A 20,708-nucleotide genomic window follows, 5' to 3' on the forward strand; every position below is an offset into this window, starting at 1 on the left:
AGTCAGTCCTGAGCAAAGAGCAGTTAGTGCCGCATTCGCAAGATATGCAGAAACATGAAGCCCATGGAAAATTATCTCCCAATAGTACCATGTACATTCCTTATCAAGTGGAATTGGAAGTTGCAGCCTCATTACAGAGAATATACAAGGTAAAACAGTTACCTTAATGGTCACATTCTCTGTAGTCCTGTACTTACTGCCTGTCATAGAGGCAGGCAAATCCTGATCTTTGCCTTCCAGGCCCCATTCTCTTTATTTCCTGGGCAGCATTCTGACTGGACTCATTTATTCAAACAAAATTCTATTAAGCCCTAGCACGTGTTAAGGTAGGTAAAAAGCCCACTCAGACACCAAACCTAAGCAATCCCAATTACTGTTTCACTCTAGCACCAAATAAAATCTGCTTAGATAATAACATTCAGTGAAAGAAACTATGCAAAAAGAATCACCCCCACTTAGTTCTAGTAAAATTTAAATTTGGTGGGACCAATACTGCATTATCCTTGGGGTATATCATGAGGTTCACACAAAGACTGATGGAATGAAAAAGGAAGGGTAACTTCTTTTAACAGATGAGCAGTAAACTGGATCTGAACTGTATTCTGATTCTACTGATTACTACCTATGAAACACTGCCAGAATCGATTACTATTCCTCACTATCTCAGAGCTATTAGAAATGAGTAAATATTCTATAACAACCTAAAATCCCTAGAAGTAAGCAATAGAAATGAGGGGGAAATTATCAACTTGCACATAATTATATATATATATTTTTTCACAAATGTATAAAATAAAATGAGAGAAGTTGATTATTATATTCCATTCTTACGACAAGGAAAATATATACCAGAATTATGTCTTTAGAGAGTGGATAAAATCAACCAACTCAAAAGCATATTTCCTCATATAAAAATTTTTAAGAATTAAATTTTCTGTTCTCTTTAGTAATTGATATTACTCAAATGTAAACATTTACAGTATGTAAAATATCATTAATATGCTCTCAAATATTAATGCTTCCTTATCTATTTTTCCATCTAAAAGAAATGTCAGGACTAGAAACAAAAGCAACAAGAAAACAGGAGGCACCACAGCTGTTTGTCGATTCAAGAATGGAGAGTGTCTTTGAAGTATTAAGAGACTCTGATGTTGGAGCCTGATGGGAAATGACAACTCTATGGATCTGGCATCTGCTTTGAACAGATGCCCTAGCAAAGACAGGTGATTTCTTGATTCAGTATTCCCTAGAAGGGTGTTGTGCTGTCATTCAGGACAAGATAATGGAAAGCCTATCTATAACTCTAAAGCCCTGTTGCATGAGTAAATGTTACCAATGGGTAACAGAATTTCTGAGCTATTTTGTAGTGAGTTAAAACATTAACCATAAGTACAGTGGAGAGAGAATAAGGGTCAGTAGATATTGGGGAAAAAAATGAAGGAAAATGCTTTAAAGCCAACTATTATGAGAAACAATAACAAGCAGACCTCACCGGCCAACAGCAACCAATACTGAAAAGCTCTTTTTGAGCACAGGCACTTTGAGAAGCAAGGGTGCAAACAAAAACAGATGCTGCAAAGAGAAAGAAACCACAGCTGCTAACCAGAGAACAGATTATATGCATACTCAGTGAGAAAAGAACTGTGAGTCATACAACTATTAGGCCACGTAGAAGGACAGGACTTTATTTTAAAAAAAAAGAAAAAAAAAAGGACGGGGCTGCTCTTAACAGTTATGGGTAGGAAATTCTGCTAAGTGTTTTAGTTTCGCCAAGAAATAATGACAATTAACTGTGCAATGACATTCAAACATCGAAGTAATGCTTAAAAATGACACTACAACCCTTGTAAGACTTATTACACTGTAAATTTGGCATTATGAATTCATGCAGTATTATTTATTAAATGGTTCTTGGAAAACTTTTATTTTCAAAAGACAAATGGTATAGCCTCATCACATAACTTTTACTAAAATAAATTCCAGATGGAACAAAACGATAAACAAAAATGAACCATAAAAAACTAGAAAAACATTTTGTGAATATCCACTTAAGATTAAAATGGGGAAGGACTTTCAAGGCCTTCAATAAGGGAATAATTCGCAAATGAAAAGATTTCTAGATTTAGCGATATAAAAGAAAACTACAGGGGCGCCTGGGTGGCTCAGTGGGTTGGGGCCTCTGCCTCCGGCTCGGGTCATGATCCCAGGGTCCTGGGATCGAGCCCCACATCGGGCTCTCTGCTCAGCGGGGAGCCTGCTTCCTCCTCTCTCTCTGCCTGCCTCTCTGCCTACTTGCGATCTCTATCTGTCAAATAAATAAATAAAAATAAAATCTTTAAAAAAAAAAAAAAAAAAAAAGAAAACTACAGTCTGTCAAAAAGCAAAATGATACCAACAGCTCGTAGGTAAAACCTTGCAGCAAGGAAATAAATAGATTCAATAATGAAAATTACCAGACCAAGATGAACATGAAAATATGTTCAACCTCACTGTCAATCAAAAGAAATGCAAAGAATAAGATATCATAACTCGCTCACCAAATTTAAAGGTTTTTAAAGGTATTGTTCTCTGTTGGCAAGACACTTCCACACACCACTGATGGGATTTCAAAATGAGGTAACCTGTCTAGAAAGCAATTTGACGATATGAATCAAGCTCCTGAAAAATGTTCATACCCACTGATCCAAGAAATCAATCTCTAGCAATTTTTGAAACCAAATAAACATAAGAAATTATGTACTTTTAAGGATTATCTAAAACAGTAGAAAATTAGAAACAACTTAAATGCCCAACAATAGGTAAAGGCTAGATAAAATATAGTATATCCTTAAAATGGAGTATCTTGCCGCCTTTAAAAACACTATTATAGATCTGATTCCTTAAAATGAATATAAGAATGCTCACAGGATAATAACTAGAACTTTTTTTTTAATATTTTATTTATTTATTTGACAGAGAGAGATCACAAGCAGGCAGAGAGGCAGGAAAAGAGAGAGGAGGAAGCAGGCTCACTGCCAAGCAGAGAGCCCGATGCGGGGCTCGATCCCAGGACACTGGGATCATGACCTGAGCCGAAGGCAGAGGCTTTAACCCACTGAGCCACCCAGGCGCCCCATTTTTTTTTTTTTAAGTAGGTTCCACGCCCAGCACAGAGTCTACCACAGGGCTTGACCTCACTACCCTGAAGTCAAGACTTTTTTTTTTTTAACTTTTTTTTTTTAAGATTTTATTTATTTATTTGACAAACAGAGATCACAAGTAGGCAGAGAGGCAGGCAGAGAGAGAGAGGAGGAAGCAGGCTCCCTGCTGAGCAGAGAGCGATCCCAGGACCCTGGGATCATGACCTGAGAGGAAGGCAGAGTCTTTAACCCACTGAGCCACCCAGACGCCCTGAAGTCAAGACTTGAGCTGAAATCAAGAGTCAGACACTTTGCTGCCTGGGCCATCCAGGTGTCTGTCTCATAACTAGAATATTTTAAATACCAAACTATATACACAGCATGAACCATTTTTAGGGCACCTGTGTGGCTCAGTCGATTAAATATCTGCCTTCAGCTCAAGTCATGAATCCAGGGTCCTAGGATAGAGTCTGACACTGGGCTCCCTGCTTAGTGAGGAATCTGCTTCTCCTGCCTCTGCCTGCCTATTTCTCTCTCTCTCTGTCAAATGAATAAATAAAATCTTAAAAAATAATAATGTACATTTTTAGAGGGGCGCCTGGATGGCTCAGATGGCTAAGCATCTGCCTTCAGCTCAGGTCATGATCTCCATGGGATGGAGACCATGGCTGGCTCCCAGCTCAGCAGGGAGCCTGCTTCTCCCTCTGCCCCTGCGTGTGTGCACACTCTCTCTCAAAGGAATAAAATCTCAAGAACAAATAAATAAATAAAACTTTAAAAAATTGAAAGGCACATTTTTAGAAAGCACACTTTATACATTCATTCATACACACATAAAGGTGATGAGTGTGGGATTATGAAGGAAATACACCAAAATGTTAATATCTATTCAAGGTTGGTGGGATGAGGAGTATTTTGTATTTTCTTCTGTATGCTTTTATTTTCCAAGTTTTTTACAATAAGCAAGCATTGCTTCTGTTATAAGAAAAACACAATATTAATGCTATTTTAAAGGTATTATATTTCACAAGGTAAACTGAATTCTAACCATACACATTCCACTCATAAAAATGGTATGTGCAGACAGTTACAGGCTTCATAAGGTGGTATTAGATATAATCATTTTCTTTTTCATGGGGCACAACTCAGTTCTTCTACCAAAACCTGCTACCAAACATCTATCACCATGCTGAGTCATGTTATATTGACACTCCACCATATGTCATAATTTTTAAGATGCAAATTACCAGGAAAGTATGAAACTTTAAATGTCAAAATCATGCTTCCATGTAAATTATTTTCTTAAAGCAAAACCCCAAAACTGTAAAATCTGAATTGTTATAAGAAGTCTGGTTAGTGAAGTAAGTAACAGCAAAACATTATCATCTTCACCATTTCCGAGACATATGAATTACTGCATAATTAATATGACATTCATGCTCCTCCTGCCTAGGTCAAGATCAACCAGCCACTGAAAATCAAGTGGAACTGTTTATACAGTATACTTTCTTTTTATACAATATACTATTTATTTGCCTTAATTAAGACACCTTAGTAGCTTCCTACTGCATGAGAAAAGAAAATGTAATGTAGTATGAGAACAGTCCGCATGAAACTGACTCCCCCAGGATAACTCTAGTAGGCTGTGGGCTCCAAAACAAAAGTAGTCCTTAAAAAAGCAGCGGTGGGAATGGGGAGAAGGCGGTCGCCTGGCTGGCTCAGTTGGTAGAGCATGCAACTCCTGATCTTGGGGGTCCTGTTTTTGAGCTCCATATAGGGGGTACCACACAGCGGGTAGAGCTTACTTAAAAAAAGGAGCCCAGGGGGCGCCTGGGTGGCTCAGTCATTAGGCATCTATCTGCCTTTTGCTCAGGTCATGATCCTAGAGTCCAGGGATGGAGCCCCACATTGGGTTCCCTGCTCGGCGGGAAGCCTGCTTCTCCCTCTCCCACTTCTCCTGCTTGTGTTCCCTCTCTTGCTGTGTCTCTCTCTGTCAAATGAATAAATAAAATCTTTAAAAAAAAAAAAAAGTAGTCCTTAAGGAGAGTTTAAAAAAACAAAACAAAAAAACCCTGAGAGAAAGCTACCACGCTAAATAAAACTAACTGCTTTATCTCTGGTGAATCTAGATTATGATGAATTTTACAGGTAGTATACTGTGCTCCTTAAAAAAATACTCTATTTAGGGGCACCTGGGTGGCTCAGTGGGTTATCCCAGAGTCTTGGGATCGAGCCCCACAGCAGGCTCTCTGCTCAGCAGGGAGCCTGCTTCCCCCCCCCCCCCCGCCCTCTGCCTGACTCTCTGACTACTTGTGATCTCTGTCTGTCAAATAAAGAAATAAAATCTTTAAATAAAAAAAATACTGTATTTAGAGAGCAAGAATCATCCTTACTTGAGCTGTTTAACAACAAAGCACTAAATACTGGATGCTGAAATTAAAAGCAAGTTATAGTAAACTAATTGCAAAGTAATGGCAAATTCCACAAACCAGGCCAAAGAAGACTCCATTAATTTGTGCTAAGTGGTTAAGCAGCCCCTACAGAGCAGCATACTGGCAGCTATCAGTAAGACCAAATGCATTCACACAGTTTATTACCAACAGAGAAAGTATGATCCGTATGGGATCAGTTCCCTGTGTCTTCAGGCCTAAAGGAGAAAACCAAACTGGAGGGAGGGACCAAATGACAGACAACATGCACGGTGGGTTGCTCGTTTTTGAGGAGTCAACTCTAGATTGCAGCTTTGCAATTTTATACTCACAGCTATAGCCAAATGTCCCATGTCTTCCCAGTATGAGAGATGAAAATAATAAACTATCTTGCAGCAGCCTCCCACAAGAGAGGAAGGTAGATAAGAAATGACCTCATGTCATCTATCTATTTTGCTGTGCACCAGGGTAGATCATAGAGTCTTCCCTCAAGATCTGGGCCAGATTGTGGTTGAGCATGGCCTATGCAGACTATGTGGAAATGTGCAAGATCACCAAGGTACCATGGCAGAGCCATTCCATTAGTTTATAGTCAAATAGAACAAGTCAGTGTATAAAAGCATATACCATGTCATGTTCCTTCCCATAATTTTAAGTTCAGAAATTTGATAAGCATTCACTATCAACCATTGCAGAGAGGCACAACACTGAACCAAACACTATAGGGAATTTCTGTATCTGCCCTCAAAGAGTTTAAATTCCTCTTGGGGGAGGCAATTTATTTTATGTATGTATGTATGTATTGAGAGAGAGAAAAGGAAAGAGAGCGCTTATGGGGAGGAAGGGGGTATACAGAAACTGAAGCAGGCTCCAAGCCTAGTGCAAAGCCCAATGCGGGGCTCGATCTCCCAACCTCAAGATCATGACCCAAGCTGAAACCAAGAGCTGGAGGCTTAATTGACTGATCCACCCAGGCACCCTGGGGGAAGCAATTTAAAGCCAAGAATACAATTGCACCTGGCTGTATTAAATAGTAACTTAACCATTTAACAATAGAAAAATGGTTTAATAAAATATGGTACATTCATACAATAGACTATTAGGCAATCCTAAAAAAATCACATCATAAAATACTTTTCTTCAGTGGAACAGTGGCATAAGAAAGACTCAGGTAGAAAAATTTGGAAGAAGACTATACAATAGACTATAATGTGAAGACTTTTATGGGAACATTAAATAGATAAATGTTGAGAAAATTCAGCCATGAGGTGACGAGGCTTTTTACAAGAAAGGCAGTAAACATATACAGAGTTGTTTATGAGGACCTTTAAGCTCTGATCCTACTTAAGATGATAAACTTTGCAACTCGGAAGTGGTAGATCTTAGCTCTGCCTAAGGCAAATGGAAGAAAGCAGACTAATGTAATAAGAGAAAACTAGAATACAATTTTAAACAATTTAGAGCTGTGTTACCAAGAAAACTGCTAAACCTAATCAAAAAATGTGCATTCATCTCACAATTTTTCTGGACTTCATCTACAAATATAATTTTCAAAACAGAATTTGTTAAACCAACATATTAATCCTAAAAACATTTTATAATTTAATATTTTCAATGTCAAACATATTATTTAATGTTATAAACATTACTCAAAAATCAATTCTATTAGTTAACCTAAATATTTAAAAGCTGTCAACTATTCTGCAGAGCACTGGCTGACTGAGTTGGTGGAATATACAACTCCTGGTTCTCAGGATTATGAGTTCAAACCCCGTGGTGGGCACAGAGCCTACTAAAAAAATAATAATAATAATAAATAAGTAAATAAAAGCAGTCAACTATTCTAAAATAAAAACATATCAATGGTACAATATAACAATATACCAAAACTATAGCTAAAATAAATAAACTAAAAAAGGGGGGGTTGCCTGGCTGATTCAGTCAAAAGTACATGACTCTTGATCACAGGGCTGTGAATTCATGCCCCATACTGGGTATAAAGATTACTTAAAAAATAAACAAATAAATTTTTAAAAAACTATAGCTAATCTGCAACAGTTCAATTTTAATAATCATCTCTCTGCTTATGAAGCAATAATAGACTTCTTTGTTCTAATAGTTTTTTCCTTTTTTTTTAATAAAAATAAAGCAAAGAAGACAAAATCAGGGAGACAATGAGAAGTCCAATCTGGCTGGAGAACAGGGTACATACATGAGCAGTGGTAAATATAGAGGAAAAGGAAAGAGGCAAATTGTGCAGAGACCTGAAAAGGCACCCAGGGTAAGGAGCAGCCTTAACTGAACAAATGAGTTAAACACCTACCACTCTCTACTAACTGCTGGAATGGCAACAAAATAACTACATTCAAGTAACTCCCAAAATCAGTAAAAAGAGAAAGGTAAACAAATACCATATTTCTTTGATTTTACAATGCACATTTTACTTTAATGTTAACAATCCTGAAATCCATGTATGTGTTTATTGTGTATTTTTCCAGAAAAGTTATTAAATTTATGGTAAATGCTACAACAGAGGAAATATATTAAATGCAATTTAAAAAATCACACCTGCTATAACAGAGGTATTGAGTAATCACTATATGTGGAAGATGAGAGGACAGGGAAACAAATAAAGACCTGATCTGGGATACAAAAGATGACTAGGAATTCACAAGGTAGGAAAGAAAGAGAAGGACATTAACAGTTAGGGGTAAAAACATGGAGACAAGGAAGTGTATGATACTGTCACGAAACAGCATGTAGTTTGGTAGGCTGCAGTGTAGAGTTTGGGGGCAGTATAAGACTAACTTGAAAGGAAGATAGGCCAGGAATGCAAGGGGGTTATAATATCCAAAAAACAATCAATGTAAGTATACCATATTAATGCAATAAAGGACAAAACCCATGTGCTCATCTCAAAAGACCCAGAAAAAGCAACTGATAAAATCCAACACCCTCTTTTGACAAAAAATTTTCAAAAAACTGGCTGAAAAAGGGATTTCTTCAACTTAATTAAGGGCATCTATGAAAAGAACCAGAGCTAACATCATATTTAACAGTGAAAGAGTCAATGTAGTCCTCCTAAATTCGGGAACAAGCAAGAATGTCCACTCTCACCACATCTACTCAACATTGTACTAGAAGTTCTAGCCAGGACAATTATGTAAGAAATAGAAATAAAAGGCATCCAGATGCAAAAGGAAGAAGTAAAGCATCTCTATTTGCAGATGACATGATCTTGTATAGAGAAAATCCTAATGAACCATTAAAAAACTATTAGAATGAAGAAACTAGTTCGGCAAGGTTGCAAGATAAAAGATCAATATATAAAAACCAATTATATTTCTATACACTGGCAATGAACATCCCCAAAACAAAATTAAGAAAAAATTTCCATTATACTCAGCCATTAAAAAAAAAAATCTTGCCATTTGAAACAACATGGATGGACCTAATACCTAGAGGGTATTAGGCTAAGTAAATCAGACAGAAGAAGACAAATACCTTGTGATTTCACTTATATTTGGAATCTAAAAAACAAATGAACGAAGAAAACAAACAGAAACAGACTCATAAAAACAGAGAACAAATCGGTGGTTGGGGGAGGGATGGGCAAAATAGGATAGGTAGAGAGAATTAAGAGGTACAAACCTGCAGTTATAAAATAAGTAAGTCACAGGGCTGTAAAGTATAGCATAGGGAATACAGTTAATATTACTGTAATAACTTTGATGACATAACTAGACATCATGGTAATCATTTTGTAATGTATATGAATTTCAAATCAGTACACTGTACAACTGAAACTAAAATTGTACGTCTTACATCAACATGGATGGAACCTGGAGGGTATTATGCTAAGCGAAATAAGTTAATCAGAGAAAAACAATTATCCTATTGTTTCACTCATATGTGGAATACAAGAAATAGTGCAGAGAATCATAGGGAAAGGGGGGAAAACTGAATGGGAAGAAATCACAGAGGGAAACAAAACCATGAGAGACTCTGGACTCTGGAAAACAACCTGAGGGCAGCAGAAGGGGAAGTTGGTGGGGGGACAGAGTAACTGGGTGATGGGCATTAAGGAGAACACAGGACGTGATGAGCACTGGCTGTTAAACACGACTGATGAATCACTGAGTACTACATCAGAAACTAATGTTGGCTAATTGAATTTAAATAAAAAACAATAACTTTTTATGTCAAGTATATATTTTTTTAAAGATCGTATTTATTTATTTGACAGAGAGAGAGAGAGATCACGAGTAGGCAGAGAGGCAGGCAGAGAGGCAAGCAATGTCAAGTATATTTTTAAAAATTTTTTACTTACAGTAGCATCAAAAAAATAATTTAGTAAAACTACAAAATGTTGAAAGAAATTAAAGCTATAAATAAATCAAAAGACATTCATTATTCATAGGTTGGACAACTTAATATTGTTAAGACGGTAAAACTCCCCCAAATTGATCTACAAATTCAACAAAATCCCAACTTGCATTTGCTGAAGAAACTGACAGACTGATCCTAAAATTCATACAAGAATGCAAGGGTCTCAGAATAGCCAAAGCAATCTTTAAAAAGAACGATATTGGGGGGTGCCTGGGTGGCTCAGTGGGTTAAGCCTCTGCTTTCAGCTCAGATCCTGATCCCAGGGTCCTAGGATGGAGCCCCCACATCCAGCTCTCTGCTCAGCAGGGGGCCTGCTTCCCCCTCCCCCTCTGCCTGCCTCTGCCTACTTGTGATCTCTCTCTGTCAAAAAAATAAATAAAATCTTAAAAAAAAAAAAAAAAGAACAACATTGGAAGATTCACTCCTCCTGGCTATAAAACTTTATACACAGCTTACTGACCAGCTACAGAAGTCAAGAATATGGTACTAGGATAAGAATAGAAATAAACACACACATACATACACACACACATATGAAGAGAAATATAGATCAATGGAATAGAATTGAGAGTCCAGAAATAAACATTTTTATTTACATTTATGGTCAACTGATTTTTGACAAGGGTGGTAAGATAAGTGGATAAGAAAAGAAATATTTTCAATAAATGGTGCTGAGGGACGCCTGGGTGGCTCAGGTCATGACCTCAGGGTCCCAGGATCAAGCTCCACAATGGGCTCCCTGCTCAGTGGGGAGCCTGCTTCCCCCTCTCTCTCTGCCTGCCTCTCTGCCTACTTGTGATCTATCTTTCTGTCAAATAAATAAATAAAAATCTTAAAAAAAAAAAAGAAAGAAATGGCACTGAGACAGCTGAATATCCACATGCAAAAGAATAAAGTTGGACCCTGATCTCACATCATACACCAAAAACTAAAAATGGACAGTACACCTAAATATAAAAGCTAAAACTATAAAACCAAAACAAAACACAAGGGTGAATCTTCATAACCTTGGGTTAGGCAACGGTTTCTTAGATATGGCACCAAAACCACAGATAACATAAGAAAAAATAGATAAAATAGGCTTCATCAAAATTTCAAAATTGTTTTTTAAAGTAAAGAACCCACAGAACACAAAATAAATATTTGGAAACCATCTATCTGATAAGGTTTTATGTACAGAATTAAAAAATAAACTCATAACTCAGTAATGAAAAGACAACCCAATTAGAAAATGGACAAAGAGTTGAATAGATATTTCAATTAGGAAGATAAACACATGAAAAGATGCTTAACATCATTAGTTATAAGGGAAATGAAATCAAAACCATAATGAGATTATACTTCACATACTAAGATGACTATAAAAAAATATATAGATAATAACAAGTGTTGTCCCAGATATGAAGAAATTCGAATCCTCATACATCACTAATGAGAACGTAAAATGGTACAACCACTTTGGAAATAAGTTAGTATTTCCTCAAATTGTTAAACATAGAATTACCATATGATTCAGCAATTCCATTCCTACATGTTATACACAAGACAAATGAAAACATACACCTACACAAAAACTTGTACATCAGTGATCATAGCAGTATTATTTATAATAAATAGCCAGACAGGAAACAACCCAATTGTCCATCAACTGATGAATGGATAAACAAAATGTACAATGGAATCTTGTTCAGATATAAAAAGGAATGAAGTACTGATACATGCTACAATATAAATGAACTTTGAAAACCTTATGGTAAATAAAAGAAACCTGTCACAAAAGTCCAGATGAAATGTCCAGAATAGTCAAATTCTATAGAGAGAGAAAACAAATGAGTGATTACCTACGCTCAGACTGGGAGTGTGGGAGGAATGGGGAAGGACTGCCAATAAGTATGGGGCTTTTTGGTGTAATTCCAAAATTACATTGTAGTGATGGATCCAGAACTAACAACCAATAAACTATACACTCTAAATGGGTGAATTTTTGGTAGTGAATTATAATCTCAACAAAATATTAAAAAAGAGTAGGCAGGGATAGATCTGGAAAAAGATGATCTGTGTCTAAAATATGAAACTGAATCTCACACTATTGTATAAAAATCAATTCCATATTGATTAGGAACTTAAACACTCAAAACAGACCTTTAAAACTCTTAGCAAAAAATGTAGGTTGTTTCCAGATGAGCCTGCCAGTTACCTCTATAATTCTTTTCTAATTGTTACACATATTCCTGTACACATTCAATTATTTTATAAACTGTTCAAGGACAATAACCATGTCTCTTTCTTTTCTATTGGCTATAATCATGTTTCCAAAGTTGGAGTTCAATAAACTCTTGCTTAATAAATCTATTCTAAAACCATCAGAAAGAGGCACAAAGACAAGCTATGCAACTGCCATACACACCATAAAAAACAGTGCACACAAAGCAAAAAGTATATTAACTACATTAACATATGAAATTAAATTAGCATAGTGTGCAGTTTTAAAATAGCTTTATTATATAGAAAGAATGTGTTACAATGGAAATAACACTGGAATAGTGAGGGCTTGAGTCAGAAAACCCAGGCACTGACCCACACTCTGCCATACGCTAGCCATTTAACTTTGGACAAATCATTTAACCTCTCACAACAATGAGTAATTACTATGTACTGTGCCAAACTCACAGGGTTTTATTAGGATACAGTAGCATAATATACATGAAAGTGCTTAGAAATTTATAAGGAGCTATATAAATGGTAATCTTTTTTTTTTTTTTTAAAGATTTTATTTATTTATTTGACAGAGAGAGAGAGATCACAAGTAGGCGGAGAGGCAGGCAGAGAGATAGGAGGAAGCAGGCTCCCTGCTGAGCAGAGAGCCCGATGCGGGGCTCGATCCCAGGACCCTGGGATCATGACCTGAGCCGAAGGCAGAGGCTTTAACCCACTGAGCCACCCAGGCGCCCAAATGGTAATTTTTTAATGATGAACATACCCTCCAATTTAAGATAACATTTTATTTTAAAATATGAACTTATAAAAGAAAGAAATTAAGGGACAACTATTTATGCTGTAGAAGAATTCATCACTAAATAAAATAAATCACTGCGAGGGCCAGCAACTCAAATTCAATCTAGAGCAATTAAAATATGAGTCAACTGTCAAAAATGTGCTTCACATTCAATTTTTTAGGGAGACATTTATTACACAAAGCAAAGTAGATATTTGAATCAGTCCACAAAATCACAAGAGGGCCTTCACCTCACAACATAATCAGATGCTGCTAAGTTTATCTGGCTCCATTTTACAACATGATACAATGCACCATGCCCCACAGTTGAAGGGGTGAACCAGCACATGTAGGAAATACTAGAGTTGACTCCAGGTTTACAGGAAAACATGTGATTAACCCAGGACACAGCACCATCTAATGCATGTAAGAATTCCTAAATCTGTTTCACAGACCTATTGTTTATAAAGAGGTATGAAGAAGCAGAAGGAGAAGCTGCAAGTAGGCTGAGACTTATTTGTAGCATTGGTGACAAAGTCAAATATGAAAGTTTCAGATTTGTTTGAGTAGCTATCAGAATCATTTTCAAGCTCTCTTCTTAAGGTCAACAAATTATCACGGTATCCAGACAGATTAAAATGTTCTAGGCAATTTCCCTTTGTCCTGCCAAGTTTACCTATAGACCATCTAAGACAAGACATTACAAGAGTCAGTTACTTTCCTGAAATGGATTACAAACTTTCTCATCTGTTTTTATGTCTTAATATAGACGAGGACTTTAATCAAGAACCTAGAAGACAGATAGATCCAAAAAGGTCATGAGCACAAATCACCAACTGAAGATTCAAATAAATTAGCAAACTCTCCCTTTTAAATATTAATTCCTTAAAAGGCTGCCATAATAAGCTTCAAGCTACAACCCAGCAAGAGAAGGGGAGTGAGCTGAAGAGGGGAAAAGAAACGAGGAGAGCAGGAGGGCACAGGCAGGTGAAGATCACACACCAGAAATGCAAAAAAAGGTAAAAAGACACCAAAGACAAACTAAACTTCACCAACAGCTACCAATTATCCATCTTCCCTCAGGGCAAGCCTATTAATAAACAAGATTTTACTGCTACATGCTTTGGAGGCACTATTTTCTTAATGCTAAGTTATCTAACAGTATTCAACGTAAACCAGGGTTATGAATGGTAACTGAAGAGACTATAGCTTCCTGGCAATTTTCTGTCCACTATAGACATGATACAATGAAAAAAAGAATGACTCTCTGCTTCATCTAGCCTATTAAAAAGAATATTGAATTAGATCTTGAATACATAGTTCCTAGTTTTGGCTTTGACCCTCTTGACACGTGACTTTAGTCACTAAATTTTTATCAATATTTGCATTTACCTAAACAGTACTACTTGAGTACCTAAAAAATGAGTTATTTTAGAGTTTCTCAGCACTGCCTGCACACTAGAATCACCTGGGAAGACTTTTTTTAAAAAAAGATTCTCTTGGCCCCTGAGATTCTGATTTAATTGGTCCAGGGTAGGGCCCAGGCATAGGTTTTTAAAAAACACTCCCTTGGGATTTTAACCTGCAGCCCAGGTGAAGAACCACAGGTCTATTTTGTCTTATGTATATGTGAGGAACAGCAAAATAATGCAAAAACCCCTCCCTGCTTCCTTTCAAATTTAACAATTTTCCCTTCTTATCCAATTTAGTTTTACCCCAGATTCTTACCACCTCACACCTAGATTAACAGAATACCTTCCTACCTATTTTCCCTTCCACCAGTCTCCTCCCAACCCAATAAACCATTACATGCTTGCCTAACTAATCAGTTTGGTTCTGAAACATTATCCCACTGAGAGTCATTTTTAAGTACAACAATACCAACAAAGAGAACTGTTTTCATCAGAGGATACTGTATGTATGCAGATGTGTATGTATGCGTGTGTACATGTATATATGATCTCAAACATGCTCTATTTTTCTTCAGTTCCAGTGTACCCACCTTCATTTATACATAATGAATACTAGTCTCTTCACATACAAAAATATTGCCCCTAAATAGTTCATGACTGAATTTTGTCAAAAATGAATGGCAAATGAATCACTCACAAATTTCTCATTTAAATTTTGAAGGGTTCCCACAAGAAACACACATTCAACTGAAAAAGAAATAAATAAAATCAGGTGGAATCGTCTCAAAAATCCAATGTTACCATAGACACTGATAAAGTTTATGACAAATGTATCCTTACCAAGAACAAATATGGCTCTGCTTTGTGTTAAAGCTTGCCTCAGAAAACCAACTGAAGGCTTAAAAGCCAAAGGTTATAACCACATAAGATGATATTCAAGTTTATGAAAAATATTATCAAGTACAATGTAAGCAATATATAACGAGAAGACTGAACAAGTATATGACTTACTCCCTGCCCTTAAGGAGCTCTCCAGCTTCTCAGGGACAGCATGACACAAACATTAAAAAGAAAATAAAGCCAGCACTAGCAAGTAAGTGGTAAAGATGGTAAGTACCGTAAGAACTCAAAAACAGGAGACTGCTGTGGACTAAGGCAGTTAGAGACAGCTTCCTGGAAAAGCTGGGGGCTTGAACAAAATTAAATAGATGGAGTAAAGACAAAAATCCCAAGCATGTGGGTGACCTTCTACAAAGATGAGACAGAAATTCATTAAATATATTTGAGGGACAGGGAGCTGACCTAGTTGGAACAGAGGGTTCTGTGTAGGAGTGTTTGGGGCAACAAGATTGCAATAATAAATTGGAGCTGGACAGTGAAAGCCCTGAATGCCAAGCCAGGACACTCAAACTTAGTCCTACAAATATATTCTTTACAGGTTATAAAGCACAATAAGCAAAACAATATATCTCCTTAATGATGCAGTCTGAAACCATTTTTCCTGAAGCCTTTTAAGACCATACCAAGTCATATAATATTTTGCCAATATATTCATAAATATGTGAACATATTGTTTAGGAAATCTGTTCAGAGTGAAGGAGTAAACCCTCAAACATGTTTTCCAAAATACAAAATCAGTGATCGATTACGCATTCATAGTTCTTAGTAATTCCTAAAAGAGTAATTGGGTAGAAAGCTTCAATTTTAGGCTTTGCTCCTCTCCCCACCCTCCTCCAAACACATACCTAAAATTAATATCCAGAAACTGAATACACGAAATAGTGTTATTCTGAAAATAAGAGGCCTTTTATTACTAACCATTATAGGTGAATTTACTTACTGTACTGTTTCAAAATTACTACACCTATCAAAATAATTTTGTCCATGATTTCTTTGAGCAAAGCAAATATAAAAGATAACAAATGCAAAGATTATAAAAAGCAAGAAACCCTTTCATCAAATCAAAACGTACTTAAAATAATCAGCATTGGTTTATAAGGCAGAGAGGAAAGAGTATGTTCATAACAAAAATTGCCATCCACAACAAAGAGTACCAGAGAGTATATGAAGAACGCTACAATAGCCAATTTCTCAACCAAAATGATAGGCCATTAGCCCACAACTCCCTAAAGAACAGAGTTAATTTTGTTTCTCAGAAATGCCCTCAAATTTTTTGGCTATTTCTGCTATAAAAATTAAGACTCTAACATAACTCAAAACAAGGATCCTTTCCCCTAGTAACTAGACATGTTAGTGATTGATGATTTCATTTGCCATTGCAACAAATACTAATTTAACCACCACTACCTTCTCAACACCAGGAAAATGAAAGGCATACGTGACCAGAAGGCAAGAATATTCTAAAATGATTAAAATACACACACAAAACATCACGTAAAACCCGTGGCAATGCTTCTGCTGTACGAAGAAAAGGAATATGCCATTCTTCCAGACACATATGCCTTTAAAGAATATGTGTAGATTGTGATTTTATGTATTGTCTCCCCCCACTCCTCTGAGAAAGATGAGAACATCCAGGAGAGTTGAAAGAAGTGCATTAAGGAAGGTGTCAATACCTCCCTCCCTACTCCTTACTGGGGAAACTCTCTTTAACAATAATGCTCTTTCACCCCTCACATCGCGCCCGATTTCCATACATCCTTCAGTCACCAACCCCCCCCACCACCACGACCACCACCATTCCCTTCTCTCTCCCTCACATTCACGAGAACAGGCTGCTCCGACTTTGTCAGTCTCGCCGCCCCCACGAACCCGCCCAGACCAGCAGAGTCCAACAACGCAGCCACGCAGCCACCCACACCCCCCCACCTCCTCCTTCGGAGCCCAGCTTCCCCTCCCCCGCACCCCGTCCTGTCACCTGCTTGGGTGGTGTCCGTCAGGTCGTAGCCGCTGCCCGGGAAGTCTCGGAGTTTCCTACCACTGAGGCTCAGGATGCCGGAGTTGCCCGCCTCCTCCAGGGCCCGGTCCAGGCTCCTCACCGTGTGTTGAGGCTGCAGGCTCCCCGGGTTCCACTGCGGCCCGTTGGGGAACGGCTGACCGAAAAGAGTCGGTACCGGGATGGGCACCACCAGGGTCCCGCCGCCGCCGCCGCCTCCCCCTCCGGCTCCGCCACCTCCCCCTCCGGCTGCGCTACCGCCACCGCTACTTCCACCTCCACCACAACCGCCGCCCCCACTGTTAACACCACCTCCCTGACTCGCCGCCATGTTCCTGGGAGAGAGAATAGCCCCCGACAATACTCTCAGCTTGTGCCGCGAGTGTAGGGGCTTCTTAGGACGCATGCGCAGACTGGGGGGGGCAGACGGGGGGAGAGGTAGAGGGTGGGAAGGAACCAGGGGGCGGACTGGGAGGAGGTGTTGGGTAGAGAAGAGACGGTGTTCCAACGTGCAGAACGCTCGCTTTAAGAAATGTGTGATCAGAGGAAGGATGCTAAATCTCGGTTCCGCTGGTTTGGGTACCAAGATCTTGCGAGGCGACACCAGTTTAACCACAGGTCATTCAGCGGTCTGTCCCCAGATCTCCAAATTGCTTCACCTTTCTCGCTCTGCAAAACAAAGGCAAATAGATAGGGGTGAAAGGGATCCGTTTCAGAATATATTGAAACGGCATTTAGAAGGGCTATAGGCCATCTTATTGAAACGCTTATCGCAAATGCCTCAGGAATTGTTTACCAGTGTTGACACGGAGAGAAACGGTGGAGGGTCGTTTGGGGAGGGAAACGTGGAGAACCGAGTTTTAAGCATATACGAATTTTGCCATAATTTAGAATTCCAAAATAGGAAAAGACTTTTTAAATGTTTTCAAGAAAGCCTCTCGTTTCAGTATATGTGGGTCTCAGCCAAACTGCTGCCTTCCAAAACTTGGAAAAGTTCTCTGCATTCTGTTCTATTAGTCTTTGAAGTTGTGCCAAGACCTCCAAAATATCTCAGGTTTCTTCTCATCGTGTCAGTATGGCTCATGGAAAACTCTTCGATCATTAAGCAACCTTAAAGTTTATTTTCGAAATTAAAGTTTTGGTTTTAAATGGAATTCTGTAGGTTTAACACTGGGAATAATAAGCTAATCAATCTTCGATTTTAGGAGGTCATTTTTAGAACCTGAACCCAACAATTCAGGCCACTGTTAACCCTTCTATACCCACTCAGAATACTCAAAACTTCTTCAATGATAGTAAAAAGAGACCCCCCCCCCCAAGAAAACTATCAGAATATTTGGGCATATTCAATCATCATCAATTTGAATATCCAATGCATCTCTTTTACATCCATTTCAATTTGAGCAATCTGCCAACAATCTTCTTTTCTTAGAGAAATCACAAAAGTTTATCTGCCATTGGTTCCACTTTGGGGAGAAATGCAAGAAAAAAATTTGTGGCCGTCCATACTGGTTAATTAAAATGAGTATGTTGCAAGAAATTACATTTACCATATGCATGACCCACAGAAGGAACAGAACTGAAAATCAGACTCTACAATGAATTAGCTAGCTATTTAAACCCACTGGTGTCAGAAAGAAATGTTGTACCTTATATCTCATCTTTATATCACAAATCAAATCAAGTATTGATTGAGAACTTCTAGAATCAAGAAGCGGAGGGGAGAAACTAAATTTATTAGTTAGAAAAAAAGACTAGAAAAGGAATGATTTTAATAATAATTAGCCAATTAGAATTTTGACATTATTTAAAAGGATGTATTGGACTCCAGGAAAAATATTCCCTCATACCTGTCAAGTGTAAAAGGCCATGTACAACCAAATTTAAGAAGTAAAGTAATCTTTCATAGAATTAAAAGATAGTCTAAGTAAAAAGCAGGAAGCCTGCAAAGTAGGTTAGGTATACATGAAAATCAGACAAAATAACACATTCTAGAGCTCTTTCACAAGAACACCAAGGCCATAAGGAGTATTAAAATATAAACTGAGACATATTTTAAAAATTTAAAAGTTGGTTTGAGCATTTATCAATTTAAGTTTAGGCAATGCCAAACCAGAAGTGGCTAGGAGTACTCTGCCAACAGGAACCAAGGGAAAAACATGTACAAAAATGGGAAAGCAAAGAAAGGAAATTGTCTGATTCGCTATAACTTAAAGCTAGTTGGGTGTTTGTGATTGGTTGTCCTTAGCATTTTGATTTCATAACCTTGAGACATTTATAGGTTTAGATTTTGGTATGCTTAAGTAAGTCACCTTAGCAATAGAACCACCTCAGTCTAATGTCCCCCTTGTTTCGTTAACAGGTTTAGAAGACTACGAAATTTGGAAATTTGTTCCAACCACCTAACTGACCGTGTAATACTCAGAAAAGTATCTTAAAAATCTCTATATGTCAGTTTCCTCGTAAGTAACACTAGAAAATAACACGGAGAAGAACATTTAAAATAGTACTTACTAAAAAATAAAATAAAATAGTGCTTACTGTTTACCAAAATTGCTTTGCATATACTATCATTCAATCTTCATAACAACCCAGTAAAATAAGTACTATTGTTCTTCCATTTTACAGATGAGGAAAATAGTATATAGTTCACATAAGACTGTTCTAAGAATAAATAAGATCACCTATGAGTTACTACTCTATGCTAAGAAACTATTCTCTGCAAGGAATAGTATAGCATTAGGTACTCAATAAATATTAATCTCTTTATTATACCCTTGATGCTCTCTTATAAATTTTTTTTAAAGATTTTATTTATTCATTTGACAGAGATCACAAGCAGGCAGAGAGGTAGGCAGAGAGAGAGGAAGGAAAGCAGGCTCCGCAGGGCTCGATCCCACGACCCCGAGATTATGACCTGAGCCGAAGGCAGAGGCTTTAACCCACTGAGCCACTCGGGTGCCCCCCTTGATGCTCTCTTAAAAGAAAACTAAATAATAAGAAACATACAAATAGAGGAAGTCAAGGGAAAATCAGTTAATTTCTTGATAATTGTGCACAAAAAGATATTTGACATATTGCATAAATTTTTTTGCTTCAAGTCTATAGTGCAGAATATTTTACAGTGGTTACCACTTCAATGTTATTTTTGATCTGGATGTTGGTAATTGGTTAAATTACAGTCAATACTCAGCATTATCCAAGCCAAACTTAGAAAACGAATGTTGATAAATCAACAGGACTAAATGATATATATCAAAGATTACAGAAGGAAAACAAGGGGTTTTGAACAAAACATGCAGCCTCTATTAAATAAAGTGCTGGCAAATGACACAGATGACTTTTATTCAAAAGAACTCTAAAGGGGACTTCTGAAATTCCAGGCCAGTTTATAGTCACTGCTATTCCAAGCAAACGGTTAGGTACCCAACATCTCTAAATAATATAAAGGAGGAAAAGCACAGTCCA

General features: G+C 37.5%; 1 protein-coding gene across 6 annotated transcripts in view; it reads right to left on the bottom strand.

Annotated features, from left to right (window-relative positions):
• The window catches only part of LRCH2 (leucine rich repeats and calponin homology domain containing 2), a gene marked incomplete at its 5' end in the record, with an annotated part of 95,270 nt that extends 77,624 nt beyond the window's left edge, over window positions 1-17,646 (bottom strand). For 5 of the 6 annotated variants that reach the window (XM_080795401.1, XM_080795400.1, XM_080795399.1 and 2 more), the window contains one exon: window positions 17,223-17,571. In XM_080795401.1, coding sequence (XP_080651527.1) covers window positions 17,223-17,571 — 349 coding nt within the window. Of the gene's footprint in view, window positions 1-17,222 lie in introns of all 6 variants that reach the window. The other variant, XM_080795396.1, reaches the window with a different exon arrangement.
• Window positions 17,647-20,708: the final 3,062 nt, after the last annotated feature.

The sequence above is a fragment of the Martes martes genome, assembly GCF_963455335.1.
Source record: "Martes martes genome assembly, chromosome: X".
Taxonomy (NCBI): domain Eukaryota; kingdom Metazoa; phylum Chordata; class Mammalia; order Carnivora; family Mustelidae; genus Martes; species Martes martes.